This window comes from Onychomys torridus, chromosome 14 (genome assembly GCF_903995425.1).
Source record: "Onychomys torridus chromosome 14, mOncTor1.1, whole genome shotgun sequence".
Lineage (NCBI taxonomy): Eukaryota > Metazoa > Chordata > Mammalia > Rodentia > Cricetidae > Onychomys > Onychomys torridus.
The window spans coordinates 76,331,634-76,349,733 of record NC_050456.1 but is presented as its reverse complement, the minus strand read 5'-3'; the positions used below and the strand labels follow the sequence as shown (position 1 = coordinate 76,349,733).

The following is an 18,100-nucleotide window of genomic DNA, read 5'->3' as shown; positions in this document are numbered from 1 at the left end:
CTTGGTCCCGAAGAGTAGAGGTACGATGGGCACCAGATTATAATCTGGTCTCATTGTTGCAGTTCTGCTTCCCCTGCACCTATCCTGAGTGGTGGCAATGACAGTTGTCTGTCCTTCTGTCCCCTGTACCTAGTTCCAGCCATGGCAGCCCCAATCTGCCCACCAGGCAGAGCTGAGGACATGACCTTCTCTCTCTGGCACTGAGCCCCAGAGCTTGCATTTAGTGACAGTCGATTTTGGGGGTGGGACTACCACTTACTGGCATTGGGTCGATGGGTAGGAGGGCATTGGCTGGTCATCGTGGCCTGACCCCGGAGGGCGTGGGTGCTCAGCCTGTGGAGACAGATGAAGGCAAGCATGACGCTGGACAGCCTGAGAAGGATGCTTCCAGGGGCCAGCTCCCAGGCCAAAAGCCCTGACCCCGCTAGCCCAGGGTGGGTGGATTCCAGCTCCCTCCTGCCTTCGAGAGCAGAAGCCCACACAAGGGAGATACATGGCTACAGGCAGAGCCCCAGCACAGGCCTAGAGAGCACTGCTTCCCACCCCAGCTGGAAAGCAGGCCACTGCCAGGTCACGGCACTGAGATCTCCTAGCTCTCCTCCCCTGGCAGAACCCCCTAGCTCAGGCTGCAAGGTTGCTGGGGGATCCCTTGCTCGCTTGGGCCGCCGGCGGGAGGTCAGGCTGCCTTTCTCCAAGTTCCTGGATGAGGTCACTGTGCGTGTGCTGGATCCAGTGACCCTGGAGGGCTTCAGGGGTCCTCAAGGCCACAGCCAGGAGCCCTCTCCAGGTGAGCACAGCGCACCCCCAGCCCAGGAACCCGAGGCCAGAGCCACACCCTCAGAGGAAAAGGACCTGGCTCAGAGCCCCTGGCATTCCTTGGAGGCCATAGGCACCAGGGGCCTTGGCATGGGCAGCAGCAAGCAGGGAGATCCAGCTGGTTCCCCCAGCATGTACCAGGTGAGTTCCTGTCCTACCCCCAGCTTCCAGCATGAGCATGAGTCTGCTCTCCACAGGTCCTGTCTGACCCCCTCATCATACTGCTTTATATGATTGTATCAGAGACCGTAAGCAGCCGAAGCATGAATCACTAAGATGAAAGTGAATGTTCTGGCTTCAGAGCAGCAAACGGGGTGGGGTCTGGGCTCGGAGTAAACAATGCTAGCAACAACATTAACATCGTTGCTGGGTCAACAGAGCCTGGGTCACCACAGGCTGGTGGCTCCTAAAGATACCCTATGTGCTCAGGTCCGTGTTCATTCTACAGTTCTGATCCCGTCTCAGCTGACTCCCTTAGCAAAGCACTATAGCTACCAGGATAGTTATGGTCTAGGGAGAGAGAGGTCTGTGTCTATTGGCTCATCCTGCTCCAAGCTCCTGACTGTACTATCCCATTCTGTATTCCTCGGTGTGCAGAGAAGGACCCTGCAGAACACAGCTGGAGTGAGCCTCAGGTCTGTCCTCATGGCCTCGGGTGGCCCGCCTCCAGGGCCAATCCTAGGAGAGGGACATGGGGTTCTGCTTCCCAGAGGTCCCCAAAGCCTCCCCCGCAGGGTCCATCTGCCTGCTGTGTGACTGGATGGGTCTTCCTGCCTCCCTGAGCCTCAATTTTCTCAGCAGTGCCCGACTCGTGCTCTTCTCCCTGTCTTCCCCGTGAGACACTACTAATTGTTTGAGACCCCCACTGTCTGCAGCTCTGGGCTCTGTATACATTACATTTCTCCCCCTCTCTCTATCTCTGCCTGTCTGTCTGTCTCTCTTTCTCTGAGGACCATGGCCCCAGGGGAGTTGCTGACCCTCAGGCTTCTGGAAGGCTCTGACCCAAGGCTCCAGTTAGAACCTGGGAGGGGTTGCAGCCTAGAATCTTGGGGACTTGTTAGGCCAAGAGTGTGTGGTGAGGTAGGACCAGCCCGAAAACCCATCTGTGGGAGCCTGCGCCTGGCCTTCTTCAGCAGCTCCTCTGGGGAAAGAGCAGATGACTAGTATGTGGTGCTGGATTTTAGTACTGCCTCTGTCCTGTCTGGGCGAGTAGCCCCGGGTCGATGAATAAGAAATCAGTGTGGAAGGTCACAGGAAACTGAAGCTGCTACAGACTCAGGACCGAGGCTCACTTGTACCCCACTGTGAGGGACTTAAAAGTCAACCTTTTTTTTTTTCATTTTGAGAATCAAAGTATCAAAAAGAAATCAAGAGGCACCGAGCCAATGACATGGTAGGGTAGAGTTGTGACAATATGCTTGATGTTGAGTGACCCTGAGCAAGTGGTTGCCCACGGGTTTGGAAAATGCCTTCCTCATGCACCTCTCCCCCTGGGTGCCACAAAGGGCAGCTGCTCCATGCTCCTTGTCTTCTACCATGTGGGAATGTGGGATGGAGTTGCTAGATCTTCCAAATTTTTCAGTAGAAGCCAAAAATATGGATTTTAAAATGTAAACTCTTCCAATTTTTAAATGTTGGCTCAAACACTTAAAAAGAGAGAGAGAGAGAGAGAAAGAGAGAACGGAAGAAAGAAACCTCAAACAGGCCAAATACAACATGCTAGCGGGCCAGATTTAGCCGAGGAGGCCAGTTTGCAGGCACAGTCCTGGGTGATGAATGCAATGGAGTTGGAGGGGGATCCCTGTGAACCCTACAGAGCTCAAAAGAAGCCCAAGGAGGCAAGGTCTACTGTACCCAAGAAGGATGGCTTGTCCCCTTCTTGGGACAGCGCCAAGCCAGGCTAACTTGCCAGGCAGCCTTGGATGGGCCACTCTCCTTGCCCCTATCAGCTGAGGTTGCCATGGGGACCCTACAGCACAGACAAAGCCCTGGAGGTTGCCTAAGGATGCTAGATCCTGTCCTGAGCTCTCCTATGACCCAGCAATGACACACAGATGACCTCTCTCACCTCCTAGAGACTCCCCATGGAGCCTGTAGGTACCCTCCTGGCTCCTGTGACCTCTGCTGGCTGCATTGACCAGTCTGGGGGTCTTAAGTGCCACCTCTGGTCTGGCCACTCCCAGATGTGCATTTCCTGACCCTGTTCCCTGACTTCAGGTTCCCGTGTCTCCGCCCATGACCATGCAGGCATCTTCAGACCCTCTAGACTGGAGTCCCATTCTCCCTTTCTCACTCTCTAGCCAGTCTGTGTCCAAGAGCCTTTCCACCTCTACCTGGTCCCCACCTGGCCTGACACAGGAGCTTCTGCTAGACTTCTGAGGTACTGAGTGTTCCCAGCTGGGGTAAACACTGCCTTCCCCCAATAGCTGGTCTCAGCACCCACCCCGTGTTTGTTGATTGAATGCTGGAATGCCAGGAGCAAAGTAAGACCCCATGGGAAAAGTCTTCCCCAAATAGCCATATAAAGGCCAGCTCTCTGGAGCAGGCACCCTTTGCAGCCTAGTCCTCTCAATGGCCCCCTTCACAGGGCCACCTGTTGCTCAAAGCATCCCCCAGAGGATTTACCATCCTTTCTTCCTAGATGATGCATGGAGGTTAGACAGGGAGAGAGCCTTGCCCGAGGTTGCACAGCTAATTAGGGGATTCCCCCATTGCAGTCAGTGAGGGGTAGGCCCTGCCCCTCTCCCATGCCTTTAGGCTGTTTCCTTAGCTACTGTTAGGATGGAAGTGAAAGAGAAATAGCCAAGAAAGGAGAGGTGAGGATGAGCCTAGGTCTCAGGGTAAGTCCAGAGCCTAGGCTTGATGCAGGCCCTCCCCCAACTCAACTTGCTCCTTTGAAGTGTTTTTAGTACATACCTCAGATGTGTATGGAGCAGGGAATGTCTTCAGTGGACAGAGCAATTCACTGGGTCCCCTGGGTCCAGGCCTCGAGTGGCAGTGGCAGGCTTCAGGGAGGGTCAGGGAGGGTTTGTGGAGGGAGACTGGCAAGAGGGCTAGTCATTCACACAGGCTGTCCCTTACCTGTGCATTGGAATGCCGTCTTGCTCTGGCCTCAGGGACCTAGTAACCAGTGTGGAGGGTTCTGTGATGCCTGGGTAGCCGGAGAAGGCATCAGCTGCCTGAGCAGATCGCATCCTAGAAGGTACAAAGAGTCTGACACAGGAAACTAGCTGGCTAGGGGCCTGTATGGGGAAGGATAGGGTCTCTGCTAGGCAGGATTGAGTGTTCAATCCTCACCAAGGCACCTCAAGGGAGTATGTGGGGTATGCAAGCCATCGTGCCTAGGTGACAGAGGGAGGGTGCCAAGTCAAGGCAAGCCTCTGGGCCGCTGTCATTTTGCATTTGTCTCATGAGGATTTTGCAGGAAATAAAGACACAGGTGGCAAGAAGAAGATGCCCCCCCCCCCCTCAGAAGGCGCCTGGCTTGGGGCTCAGGACATGATAGGGAGGGCCCTGCAGGAGGTGGCAGGTGCCTAAGAGAGAGGTGCGTCCTCAAGCAGACTCAGGAGAAGGTGTTGGGAAGCAAAGGTCCCCTGGGCCATGCTTCCCCAGGTCTGAGGTACTGAAGGTTGGCACAAGACTTGAACCGCACAATGCCAAGTCCCAGGAGGGCCGGCCTCAGGCCCCCAATTCCCTGAACTCCATGTCTGGCGGCCCCTCCTGCACCAAATCAGGCTGCTCTGGATGGCATTGGCAAAGATATGGGCCTCTCTCTGGCTGGAACTAAACCCAGTAGCTGCCTCACATGCAGAGCTGCTTGTGGAGGTGGACTGTTAAAGGCCAGGGCCATGGTGACTCGCCGGTGGTCCTGGGTCAGAGGAGGATCAAAGCCAGGAGCCAGAATCAGAAACAGCTAAGGAAAGGGCAAGGCCTGAGTTCCCATTGTCTCCGGCCCCGCCCAGCCCCCACCCTAGCCACAAAGCCACCCACCACCTCCCTTGCCTCTTTCCCAGTCCCTTGGGAGGTGGGGGTTCCCAGACCGGCCTTCTAGAAGAGCTGAAATAGTCAATGTAAATAATTGATGCTAGCTTTTTAAAATTAAATTTTAATACATTCTTATTAATTCCAGACAAATGCCCCGGCAGGTCATTCACTGTGAGTGATTGAGGAGGCCGAAGACAAATGAGGGATGGCCCCCGCCTTTGGGTGGAAGAGGCCTCATGAATGGCGGCCAGACCCGAACAAGCCCTGCCAGTTTGAGGGCCCAGCTCCTTGTAGATCTATGGCCCTGATGGCTGGAAGGAGCTACTGCCCTGGGCCTGGGGGCAGGTGGCTTTCCTTAAGATGGACCTCAGACTTGGGGTGGAGGTGTGCCTCCAGATTAGCCCCTGGAGAGCCTGCTGCCCTCCCTTGCGCTCCTCCCTGGTGGTAGAATCCCTGCCAGCCACCGAATAAGTGGGGAGCCATTGGTGGATTGGGGGGGTTGGTTCCATCCTGGCTGGCTCTGACCCCGCGAGTGGACGGCTCCTCCCACCCTGCGCTGGCTCGAGGAGGCCAAGACTGCTGGGTGCTGGGTGTCCTGGGGAGATCCGGGGCTCCTGCGTGGAAACTCACAGTCAGCCAGGGGAAGGCTGGAGAAGCCTTGTTTTGGTGCCATAGGACCCAGGCATGCACTGTCTATGTTTATTGAGCGTCTGCTATATGCTGGGACCCAGTGCAGGAGATGAGCGCTGTGATGGGGACTCGGAAAGGTGGGCCTGGGCAAGAGGGGCGTTGGGGGTCGTGCTGGTATGCGTCAAACTGTTAACTAGAGAACTCTGATCCTGAAGGAGGACTCCTAGAAGAGGGTCTGGGCTCGTGCTTTTTGTAAACTTTTATTAAAGTGTTCGGGGAACGAAGCCCACCGGGCGCCCCAGGGGTCCTTTCCCTAACCCAGCCCCTCTGCAGCCCGTCAGAGCTGGAGGGCAGCAGAGCGCCTGTCCGAGCTCCCCCCGCCTTCTCTCCTCCAGATTTTAGGAGAAGAAAGTGAGGCTGGGGGAGCTCAGGGGAGGCCTGCTCGGGCGCCCGGGAAGTTGCTGGCCGAGCCTTGCCGAGGCTCCGAGGCCGGGCTGCGCCCTCGCTCGGCGGGGCGGTGGGGGAGGCGGCGTGGGGCCCGGAGTGAGCGGAGCGCGCTCCCGGCGGACGCGGCGCGGCGCCCGGCGCGAGGGTCCGGGATGGGCAGCCATCAGTCTTCTCAGGTCTGTGGCGTCGTCCCAGTGTTCAGTCTCCAGCGCAGCCGTTAGCAGGAGGGCGGGGGCAACCCCGGGGACGGCATCGGCCGGGCACAGGAGAGCTCGTTGCGCGCAGGAAGTGCGATCCCGCTCGGGCCGCTGGCCGTCCCCGGGGTTTGCCGGAATCCGCAGGGTTAACAGGGGCTTGTGGGTCCCGGACGTGTACAGGTGCCGTCCGGCTCAGAGGGTCTTCACGCCGAGCGCGGGCGGGTCTGCGCCAGCAGCTCGGAACCCCGCCGGAGAACCGGGAGCGCCGGGGTTAATCCCTCGGGCCCAGAAGGGGGGGCAGACCCCGAACCCCAGGATCAGAGACAGCAGGGTCCCGGGCCGGGACCAGAGTGCCTGCTTCCGATGCCGTTCCCCTCGGGCTGCGTGAGCGCCGGCCGGGTACGCGGTTCCAACACTCTCTAGCGACTCAGCGCTCCTGCGCTGCGGGGCTCGGGAGGGACAGAGGGAGGGAATCGGGCAGCAGGGGTTAACGGCGGGCCGGGGACCAGCGGGGGCCGTGGCCGTCCCAGAGTCGACGGGCACGGAGGGGCCCCTCTGCCAGCGAGGCCGCTAGCCGCCCGGGTCGCCGCACCATGCGTCCCCGACCGGTCCCGGGTTCGGTCCGGGGGGCGTAACTCGGCGGCGGCCCGGGCAGGCTCACCTGTTACACGGCCGTGGCCTGGCGCGCCCACTGAGGCACGGGGGTGCGGGATGGGGCGCGCGTGGGGCTGCCCACGGAACGGGCCGGCGGGGCGCCCGGCTGGGCGCTGACCCTCTCCTTTGCTCTCCGCAGGCCTCTGCCGCAGACATGGAGAAACTCAGGTGAGTGTCGCGGGCGGGCCGGGGGTGAGGGGGAGGGCGGGCCGGGGGTGCGGCGGGGTCGGGTGGGCGCAGGATGGGCACGGGTGACGGGTTGGGGTACGCGGGGGGCAGCGCACGGGGCTCGGGGCGGCCGCGGCAGGGGCGTCATCATGGGCCGGTCCCCGAGGCCCTCGCGCGCTACCCCCCTGGGACCCCAGGACCCTGCTGCGGCGTCCCCGCCGTTGAGCCGACAGTTGTCGGGGCCGGGGTAGCGAAGTTTGCGCCGATGGCGACAGGCAGGGATGGAGCCCGCGCGGCTTCCCAGGCCCCGCGTCTTGGAGCCATTTTGGGGGAACCCCGCGGCCGCGGCCCGGAGCACCCCCAAGGCCTTCCCGCGCACCCCAACTTAGAGCGGGGGCCCGGGCTCCTAGGGGCCCCTCGCGGCAAGCCAGGGCCCAGCTCATTTGAATATTCGCGGCTTCTGGCGATGTCGCCCTTATCTTCGGACAACCCCCCCCCCCCCCCCCCACAGTATTTTTCTCCCGAGCCAGGGCCCAGGCAGTGTGGTCATCAGGCCCAGCCCTTTGGTGCTGGGTTCGGGGCCCTCGCCTCTGGCCTAAAGGGTCTTTTGGTCCCCTTGTCCAAGGCCAAAATTGTCAGTATGGAAAGAACTGGGTAGCAGGCCATCAGTCCCTGAGGGGTAGGGCCTGACTAAGCTCAGGCCTGGCCCAAGGTAGGGCCTGGCTCTAGGGGAGGGGCTGGGCCTTCCCAGATGACCTTCAATACTGGTAAGTGGTCTTGGATACCCAGGTATCTGGAAATAAGAACAGGGAATCGTGGGTCTGGGATCAACATATCCTGAGATGGGAGGGGTCCAGCCTCTTGGGACCTTAGAGCAAAAGCTGATGTCAGTGGGCCAAGGCCCACCTGGCATGGTCCAGGCCCAAAATGGAGGCATCCAGGCCTAGAGAGCCATTTTCTGTCTATGGTCATTGCAATGACCTCAGACCCAGACCCAGGCTTCCTTCCCCAGGCCAGGGCCCTCGCTGGTGCCCCTCATTGGCTGTTACTCATCCATCATCACCCCCACACTGAGGCCTCGAGGGGACACTGCTCAACCCCACTGGGACTGGAAAAAAATCCAGAGGTTTCAAGAAAGCAGATGGACTCCCTAAGCTTCCTTCCTCTCTCCTTCTCCTTGTGCTCAACCAGGGGTCTTGAATGTGGTCTGTGTGTTGAACCTGGGGTCTGATCAACCTGACTGGGGGCATAGGTAGGCAGATTTCCTGTCCTGGACTGAAAGGGGAGGGCTGGGAGCAGTGGTTAGGGCCTGGGACCTGAGACTGAATTGGATCACATGACCTTCCAGACTGGGTGGGGTCTTGAAGATGGGACTCACTATGCCTCCTGGAATTGGGGTGGGAGGGGTCCTACTCCCTGGGATTGGGGAGGGGTCCATTGTTGTCAGCTGCTGGCCCTCTACTCTCTGCTCACAACAGCTTCCTCCAGAACGTTCCTCCCCTGATGGTATGGATACCAAGAGCCACAGTGGGTTTCTGTCTGGCCATTAGGGTTGGGCCTGAGGACCAAAAGAACCAGAAGCTGAGGAAGTCCAGTCACATGACCTCCTTCAGGGTAGTCACAGGATTTGGGGTCTCACAGATCTAGTTTTTAACCAAGTCCTCTGGATCTTGAGTTTCCTCAGCTGCAGAATGAATGTCCCTTCTAAGGGAGGGGAGAGGGGGTGTCTATAGTCTGGGGCCAGGAGCACAACAGGGGCCCAGACAGACTGTCCCCAGTGAAGAGAAGAGGTAATCCCCCAGTCCCAGGCAAGAGGAATGATATTTGTGGTTGAGTGAAGAGGTCTTGGTTATCCAGACAGAAGGTCCTGTGAGCTTGGTTCTGCCTCCTAAGGCAGAGAATGTGGATTTCTCTGTGCCATAGCCTGGGCTTTGGACCTGGGTTGAATCCTGGGAAGTCTAGCCTCTGCCCCACCCACTCCTCCACCCCCCCTATCCCAGGCTTGAGCCTGGATGGCTAACTTACAGTATTACTTTGGTGGCAGCCTGTTGTGAGCAATAAGCAGCTGGACTCTCGCTGCCTCCACCCCTCTGCCTGACTCTAACCCCACATCATGGCCCAGCCATGCAGCTCACAGCAAATTACTGACTTTCCCATGGCCCTCTCTGCCCAGGAAGCCTTTTCCCTATACTCTGTTAGCTACACAGCAGACTTTGAGGCTCTAATGACCATCTTCACTGGGGTTCTGACAACCTAGTCCTGTACAGGATGCAGAGACCCAACCCAGCCATCCAAAGCAGGCACACAGGCCAGGGATAGGGGACAGTGAGGTCTGCCTAGGATGCTCCGGGTACCAGGTTAGAGACATTGGCCTCCTGAGGTATTGGAGGATGCCTAAACTAGGGCTCAGGATAACAGGTTAAACAAGACCCCCTCAAGAGTACAGAGACCTCCCAGCTCAGGAAGCAATACCAGACGGAGGAGGAATGGGGAGTGGAGGTCAGGGGGTTGTCCCAGAAGCCTGGAATGAAGTCCCTCTCCTTCCTGGTGCCGTATGTGGGCACCCTAAGAACAAGACTTGACTCTGGCCTCTCTTTTACTAGCCCCAGTGCCTAGCAGGGACTTGCACACAGTAGGACTCCTTGGGCCCAGTGGCACATAGTAGGTGCACAGCCACACCTATTGATGACCTGACCACCTGGCTGTAGCTCAGCATCTCCCCCTCCTCAAGTCCTGCACATCCCTGCTCAGGTACTCCATCCCAGCTCAGCTACTCCATCCCTGCTCAGCTACTCCATCCCTGCTCAGCCACTCTAACCTCCAGCTGTCTGTAAAACTTTCTGTGACATTGCAGCACTGGGATGTTTCTGCATTTCAGCTGCCTGATACGTGGTGGCTATGGGGCTCTCTCTGCTGCCATCTTAGGCAGCCCCCCCCCCCCCCTGCCGCTCCCCCCCCCCCCCCCCCCCCCCGCCTCTTTGAGCTGCAGTTCCTGCTCTGTCCTGAGGTGCAGGGGGGCGGTTACTCAGCAAGCCAGAGATTCCCTCACTGGGGACCACGCCTTCTGCCCAAAGCAAGTCCTTAAAGTGATAGAATGTGGTCATCTCCAGAGAAGCGACACAGAGCTGGTGATCAACTGCAGCACTAGCTGTGAAGTTAGAGCAAGCCTGGGACCACCAACCCGCTGCCAGCCACCTCAAATCTCCAAGACCCGTCCCCAAATACAGCCCCCACCTCAAAATTACCAGGACCCTGGCTTTTGAATTCCTGAGCAGCTCCAACTGTGTCTCAGTTGGGTCCCCATCTGTGCCTCTGGGATTCATCTGTGCCATGGCTGTGGGAGTTGCCCAGTGATTGGCCATCCCACTGTGCCACAGGCATTTCTTAGTGACTGGATCAAGGTAAGCAGAGCTGCTGTGGACATCCGTGGACAAGTGTCCTGTGTGTGCCAGGGCACACCTGATCATCTTGGGACAACAGGTCCAGAGGTACCCAGTGCCACTGCCAAGTCCTCACCACCTTCCTCCCTCAGATGTGGGCATGGGGGGGGGTCTTTCCTAGCCAGATTCCTATCTTTTGATGTCCCCCTTAGGTGCCATCTGCAGGCACTATTCACAGACATCCAGTGTGACTTTGGATTGTGGAACTCTGTACAGCTGGTTCCGGCAAGCCAGTGCCTCCTGCCACCGTGGTCCTTGGGTAGATGGGACTTGGTGTCTCAGGCTGGGGTGCTGGGATGGCATTGGGCTTCACAGTGCTAACAGGCACTCCGCCACTGAGCAGAGCCCAGCCTGCTCCTGTTTTCTGAGTGAAGTCTTTTGTGTGCTGCTAATGGATTTTCAGGTGCCCTGCACAGCCTTCCTCTCCTTGAACTTGACCCCTGTGTCTTGAGGTTGGTATTATTTTCACACGGACACCTGCCAGTGCATTTGGCCCGCAGCTTGATCTGCTCACCTTCCTGCTTCTCATCCAGCCTTGCACAGATCAGGCAGTCCTCCATGCTACAACAGTGTGTGTCAAGGGGGGGGGGGGCGGGCACCACACTGGCTCCAGAGGAACAAGTGCCTATCAGGCAGCCTTACGCCTGTCTCAGCATCCCCCTCAGGACCACATGTGTACCTTTCCTAAAGCCAAGGCTGAGGGTTCATTCCAAGCCTCCAGACCCCCGCTCCCCAGGCCCCTTGTGCAGCCCCCAGCACCGCCCCCACCCCACCCCACCCCACCCCTGGCTTGGCACATCTGCTCCCATGCACTAGATCTGCTCTGCCCTGAAGGTCTGGCCTTGGCCCTCTGACTTGCTACTTGGACTTTAGTTTGCTCATTGATCACAAGATGAACACATTTATTAAGCACCACTGTTTACCAACGGTATTGTGGTCAAAGGAGGATATAGGAAAGACACGGCAGTTAATGGAGACAGAGACCTTTCCTAAACAAGTAAAAATCAGAAACGCTGTGGGGACAGAAATGGGGAGGGCAGCCAGCATCCGTGGGGCGGGGCAGTTTTGCAAGCCTGAGAACAAGTAGGGAGAGAGGCCTGAGCTCCAGGCAGGCGGGAATTAGCCCATGCAAGTGCCTGGTGAGAACCACATGGTTGGGGAGTGGGACAGGGTCTGGAGGTGGACCAAGAGGTGGGTTCTGGGTGCCGAGAGGGTCCATGGAGCCAGATCTGCTAATGAGAGAGCTGTTGCGTGACAAGTACTGGGTCTGAGTTCCTGTCGGATATGATGGGGACAGCTTTGGAGGTACATAGGCTTGGGTCTCCGTTGTGGGGGGGGGGGGGGTAACTCTCCACATTAGATCCCCTACTCTTCATTTCTCCCCCCCCACTATGCCAGCTGGCCAAGTCTCTCCCTAAATGAGGTTCTTTAAGGCTCCCACCTCTACTTCTAAATCTGATGCCACTAGAGGAAGCCTAATTCTCACTAAGGTGTGAGTGACTATCTCCTCTTGAATTCTTCCTTGAGGGATCAAACCATCCTAAAGGGACCTAGCACATGAAGTGTTTTTTCTTCTTTCTTGCTGTATTTCCCTTCAAAATCTCCTGTCCTCACAGCCCACCTGGGACCCTGCTCTGCCTAGCCTCCTTCATGGAGTATGTCATTTTATGAAAGTGGGGTCACCTACCTAGCTTGAATGCCAGGCCTCTACTTAGTGGCTGTGTGGCCTTGAGTAAACTTCTGACCCTCTCTGATTCTCTGATAACGGTGCTGCCTACCTCTCTCAAAGGGTCTGTCATTACCCCACGGGAGCCATGTTGCCCCACCCACTGAGCAAGTGACATTATTCCCATAGTGAGGAGGATGGAGGCAGGATGGAGAGAGTCTAGGGTTTGGGTCAGGGCTGTGTTGCAGCATCAACCTTGTCAACCCTGTCAACCCTAGATGGGAAAACAACCACAAGACTAGAGCGCTACTCAGCAGGTAAGAGTACTTGTTCTTGCAAAGGACCCAGGTTCAATTCCCAGCACATACACAATAGCTCAGAACTGTCCATAATTCCAATCCTAGAGGCTCCAACACCCTCTTCTGACTTCTAGGGGTAGCAGGCACACATGTGAGTCACAGACAAACATACAAGCAAAATACTCAAAAAATAAATCTTTAAACCTTGAAAAAGAAAACAGCTGTGAGTTCAGGACTTTCTGAGCTGGGCAGGGGTCGCCCCACAGGGGACCAGGTGTCCAGGTGTCAGGAGGCCTCATGAACCCACAGCAGGGGTGGAGGAAGGCTCAGGGGCCATAGCGCAAGCTTCTAGAGGGAAGCCATGGTAGTCACAAGTGGTTCCATGGGCTTTTGTTTCAGATAGGGAAACTAAGGTGCACCAAAGACAGCTGCCTGCCTCTAGTGAGTTTGCCCGTGTATGTTGATAGTGGTGAGGGGTCTCAAGGTTTGTCCTCAAGCCAGTTTTGTGCCTAGGTGGCTCTACAGCTCCTTTACCTGGGCTCTGAGGGACATGACACCCAGGGGGCATTTGGGAGCCCCTGAGGAGATACTGTTGACAATGAGGGTCACTTTGAGACCATCCATCCACTGTCCTGCCCTGCATGCAGACCCTGTCTTAGCGTGGGAGACAGCCTGTGGGGTGGGGGCAGGGATGAGAGAGCCAGGCAGGAAAGACAGGAGCCCCAATGAAGCTGGGAGCTGTAGATGCTCCTGGGGCCCATGTAGCTCCTCTGCTTAACCTCCGCCAGGCTCCCTTACCCCCTCAGGATAGCCCAAACATACCACTTCCAGCTCTCCAATGCAGAGGCGCCCCTGAAGCCTGTGCCTTTCCCTGGCTGATCCAGACTCCACACCACTTCCAGACCCTAGCACAGGTACAGCCCAACCCCAGCACAGCTTTGTGACCTCCCCTACGCAGGGTGGCTGATTCAAGGCAGGGAGGGCAGCATTGAAAGGCACAGGAAGAAGGGGCCCATCCTGTAGGCAGAGCCAGTGGGAGGGTGGGGAATGTCCAGGACTCTAGACACAGGAGAGGCTGTCCGTCGAGAGCTTCCTGCGAGCCCTGCAGACAGGTGAGTCAATGCCATGGGGGCACCTGGAATCAGACGCACCGGGGACTGTGACAGCCCATGATATTTGCTACTGGAGATTAATGTGAGCGTATGCACCCAGGGGAGGAGAGCGGCTGCTGATAGGGAGCAGGCATGAGGAGCACTCTCAGAGGATGCTGGAAAGGGGTAGCCAGCCAGCCAGATGCCAGGCAAGGGACAAGAAGGGAGTGGCGGGCGCCATTCAGTGGTGGGGACATAGAGACAGACACCAGGGACAGACTGCATTTCTGCATTTCCGGCAGCAGAACGGGCAGTGTCTGGAGATCAGAGAAGGTGGTTACTGAAGTGTGAAAAGAAGCCACCTACTGGACTGCTGGAGAGAATGATCTAGAAGGAGGTGCTCACTGATTCAGAAAGGAGGGGGTTGCTGGAGCTGGCAGAGAGCAGGCATTGCCCAGAGGGTTGTCCCAGGCTTGTAGCACAGGTGTCAGGCACATGTGGGTAGGTGGTACATGGGGGTGACATCTGTGGAGGTTCCCTTGGACAGCTTCCTGTGCTCCATGCTGTAGGTGGTGGGAGGAGGAAGAGGAGGGTAGAGACTTGAGGGCAGTGGTGACAGTACTCCAAGTCAGTCCTCTTTTAGGGGCTGAGTCCGGGAACCTCCTGTCCTTGGGGTGGGGGAGTGGGGCATCAGGGAAGCCTGGAGGAGGAGTGTAGGAACGGAGAAGGGGGATGTCCCTGGGGGCAGGGACCTGTGTGTACATAGGCCCTGTGGCTCTGTAGCTGCCCTGGGCATCTAGCTCTGCCCACCCCAAGGGCTCTCCAGGACATGGTGTCCGACTCCCGGCACATAGCTCTCTTGGCAGAGGAGGGTGGTAGGGCAGGGCTGCAGCTGCCTGATAAGATGAGATGAGGAGCCGATTTTTTCTGCGGTAGTTCCTGACCGCTGCCCCAGGAGGAGGAAGTCACAGAGGGACCAGGTCAGCCTGAACTGCATAGCCATGAGCTCTGGAGGCAAAATCAGGGCAGGTGCCCAGTGTGCACACCTGTGTTCCCTAGAGGCAAGCCCCTTCCAGACAGCCCCCTGCTGTGGCTACAGGAGCACATGTGACAGTCCTGTTCCATGGCACATGCCAACGGGGAAGTCACAGAGGCATATGCACGGCCTTTCTGCCGGAGCTGTTTGTTTGATGACACCTTAGTGACCATGATGACAGCACAGCGCTGAGACTTATGTTAGCATCTGGCCTCTCCACTCGCACAGAGCGGAGCCCAGCCAAGTCCTGGGACCTGGACAGGCCTGACCTTTCCCACGCTGCACCTACTTCCTCAAGTGGAAAGTGGGGGTGGGGAGGGGAGATCTGAGAAGATGATGAAAAAGATGAATGGTGGCCCCTGGGCAGGAGTGTTGAGTCGGTGAGTGCTGCTCATGGCTTTCCTGCCCTTGGGGGAAGGCAGCCACAGGCATGAAGGGCAGACTCATCCAGGCTGTGACCAAAGAGCAAGACTCTGAGGATGTACAGGAATGTAGTAGCTACCAGGCATAATGCAGCACAGTCCAGAGCCTATGACAGTGTCACCAGCAGAAGACACTCTGCCCAGAAGCCTGAGGTGCTGAGGGTAGGTTGCTCTGGCAGGTCCATGGAAGCATTAGTGGCCCACAGCCTTCACAGGGAGGTGGGGGTAGGGAGGGATCCTGCACAGGATAGAGTTGTTTCTACCACTGGGCATATGGGCCCCAGGGAGCTAACTCAGGAGAGGACAGGTTAGGTCTCTCAGGCAGTGTTAGTAGATAGAGGTGACCCTTGGCAACAGCTTTGAAGATGAGCATTCTAGGCTAGTTGAGAAGATAAACTCAGCTCCCCGTGGTCATGCCTGGCCTTGCTCCTGCAGCAGGAGACTGCCATGTGCCTCCCAGCCTGGCTGAGTGCTGATACCTGAGATAGCCCTGTAGGCTTAGTGGCAGGTGACCAGCCAGATCACCACACCTGTCCACTCAATACTAAGACTAAGCAGGTTGCCAGAGGAGGTGGCATGTAGGTGGAAACCCTCCTGAGAGCATGTCCCAGGCCCTGGGAAGGCAGGGGAGCAATCAGGAACTCTAAGGCACACACAGGCAGAGGATGGGGGAATGATAGCCCAGGAGGTGAGAGTCTGGGCATTTAGGCTGGGTACAGGGGCCAGGGCAGGGTGTGGTCTGCTTAGGTTTAGAAATGAGTCATCCAGTTGCCAGAAGAGCATGGAGTTGGGAGGCCAGGTGGCCATGTAGGTCTGAGACCTGGGCACCCTTGCTCTCAAAGGTAGATAGGCTGGTAACTTAACCATCCAGGGGAGCAGTTATTGGCCTCTCAGTCGTGGGGGGGGGGCATCTGAGCCTTAAGGTGGGGAAGAGTTAACCTGGGGCAGGCAGAGCAAGGTCCTGGCAGAGGGGACATGGGGACAAAGTCACCAAGATGAGAAAGTGCTTGCAGCATGTGGAGAATGACAAGCAATTTGGCGTTGTTGGAGCATGACTGCTGGAGCCAAGCTGAGCCATGCTGGAGAGTAAGACAGGCTGAGCCCAGGCATTCTACAGGGCCCCTCAGAATGTCAGTGACACCGGGCCAGAGCAACCCCTGGGCCTCCCCTGACCCTGGAGCAGTGACCAAGAGCCCAGCCCACCTCATCACCCTGTGGACCAGCGGGGATCACCAGGCAAACGGGGATATGAGTCTCCAGCAGGACAGGTGGCCTAGAGGCAGGAGAGGTGTCAAGCTGAGCTTCCCAAGAAAGGGGAGGAGGACAGATGTCCCGGTGTGAGGGACAGCATGGAGAGCAGGAGTGAGCAGTGGCTGATGAGACTTAGGAGGAATGCAGAGGAAAGGGACGGCCTGGCTAGCTCAAGAGCCCTCAGCTACATATGTATAGAGTCTGAAGGTGGAGCTGGAACCTTCTTTCTTGCCTAGGCATGCTAGAGCGAGCACAGGCAGCCTCCAGGCTCCACAGGTGGCTGTCGTCTGCATCTAAGATGAGTAATGGTGGCCCCCTGCTTGTGTGCTGTGAGAGGCAGGCTCTGGTCTATACACTGTTCACTCAGTGTCCTGTGCCTTCAAGGACCCTTGCTGGTCCCCAGGGTACCTTGGAGCTTGTTTGTGTGTCAACAGATCCACTCTGTAGGAGAAAGGATCGCTTCCATGCCTAGGAGGGAGGACATGGGCTCCAGGCAAGCTGGGAAGCAGTGCGTGACAGGCCCCCTACGCTGTCTCTTCCAAAGAGGCACCCTGTGCCAGGCATCGCCTGCTCATAGGTATCCCGGGGGCTCATGGATCAGGATAGGGCAATCACCAGCCCAGCTGGAGGTGGGCACAACCCACAGCATTCCTCAGCAGGCTCAGCTTCCTTCTGTCTGTTTTTCTCTCCTGAATGAGGCACGAGAAGGGAGTAGTGAGCTAGTTCACATCTCAGCCCTGAGATTAGCCTAACCTCCCTGGAGCCTGCTTTCCTCATGCCTGGAAGATGTTCTCTATACCAAATGCTACACCAACAGTGTCCGTGTGTTATCTGGCTCAGAACAAAAACAGACATTCAGTGGTGCTTAATAAATCTCCTACACGTGACGTAACATACCCTCTTGGCCCAGGTACATCTAGCCCCTCCCTGGACCCCAGTTTCCCTTCAGGTCCCAGAGATCATCTAGTACTGAGGTACCCCAGCTGAGGTCTCCACATGAGGCTCTTAGGTGGAAATCAGTTGGCAAGGGCTTCGAGGCTAGTGTGGCCACTGCTGGTCATGGCCAGACAGGGAAGGGAGACAGCCCAGCTTGTTCTAACCCCACAGCCTTGGAAATGGCTGCTGTGTGAAGGGCTGAGAGCCCCCACCCCAGCCCCTGGCCCCTCACTGATGCTTACAGGAGCTTTTTTTCCAATGACAAAAATTGATCCTAAATAAATTTTTTTTCTTCTGATTTTTCATCTGTAGAAAAGATGACAAGTCCAGAAAAGTATTTTTTTTTTTCAGTTACCCAGCATTCCACCACCCAGGAGTAACAAATGAACATTTCTCTTCTTCTGTGATGGTCTGTGCAGCGAGTCTTTTCAATGGGAGTACGCGGCTCTTGGCACATCTGCCTCGTCCTGAAGCCCTCCCTCAAAGCCTCGTTTCCGGGCCAGCCAGGCGCTCTTGTGGGTGTTACTGGCCCACCTCAGTGGCTGCTTGACAGTACCTCCACCCTGAGCATGCGTGCACACGTGTTCCCTCAAGTCCATGTGTCAGGCCTGACCACAAAGGTTCCAGGCAGGCCATGGGCCTATGGCAGGCACACATGTGTGGTACTGTCCTCCAGCAGGGCGGCACCAGAGCGGAGCTGAGGCAAGCCTGTGTCCTTTATTATACCCACTCATTGTCCAGCCCACCCTAGCCACAGGCAGGGGTGAATGAGCAGGGCCCAGCAAAGGATGAAGAGATCCTTATCATGATCAGGGGCCCAACAAAGGATGAAGAGACCCTTAGCACCACAGATCCCACAACCTGCAGAACACTGATGTAGCTCTCTTTATACATCAACCAATGTGGCCTCCCTGAAGAGAGGAGCCACCTGCCCCTCCTTGCCTTTCTGAGAAGGAAGTCATGCACACAAGGAGCCCAGCCCCAGGACAGGGCATGCACTTGACAGATCCAGAGCCAGGGGCAGGGGTCGGGGGTATGCACTGTCTCCCTACAACATACCTGA

General features: G+C 57.2%; 1 protein-coding gene across 6 annotated transcripts in view; it reads left to right on the top strand.

Annotated features, from left to right (window-relative positions):
- Positions 1-18,100, top strand: part of Begain (brain enriched guanylate kinase associated) — a 34,396-nt gene that overhangs the window by 7,581 nt on the left and 8,715 nt on the right. For 3 of the 6 annotated variants that reach the window (XM_036205870.1, XM_036205869.1, XM_036205868.1), the window contains exons 1-3: positions 5,968-6,053; positions 6,255-6,473; positions 6,868-6,896. In XM_036205870.1, the coding sequence (XP_036061763.1) occupies positions 6,030-6,053; positions 6,255-6,473; positions 6,868-6,896 (272 nt within the window). In that variant the 5' untranslated portion in view covers positions 5,968-6,029. Of the gene's footprint in view, positions 1-5,967; positions 6,054-6,254; positions 6,474-6,566; positions 6,771-6,867; positions 6,897-18,100 lie in introns of those variants that run through there. The other 3 variants (XM_036205872.1, XM_036205873.1, XM_036205871.1) reach the window with 3 other exon arrangements.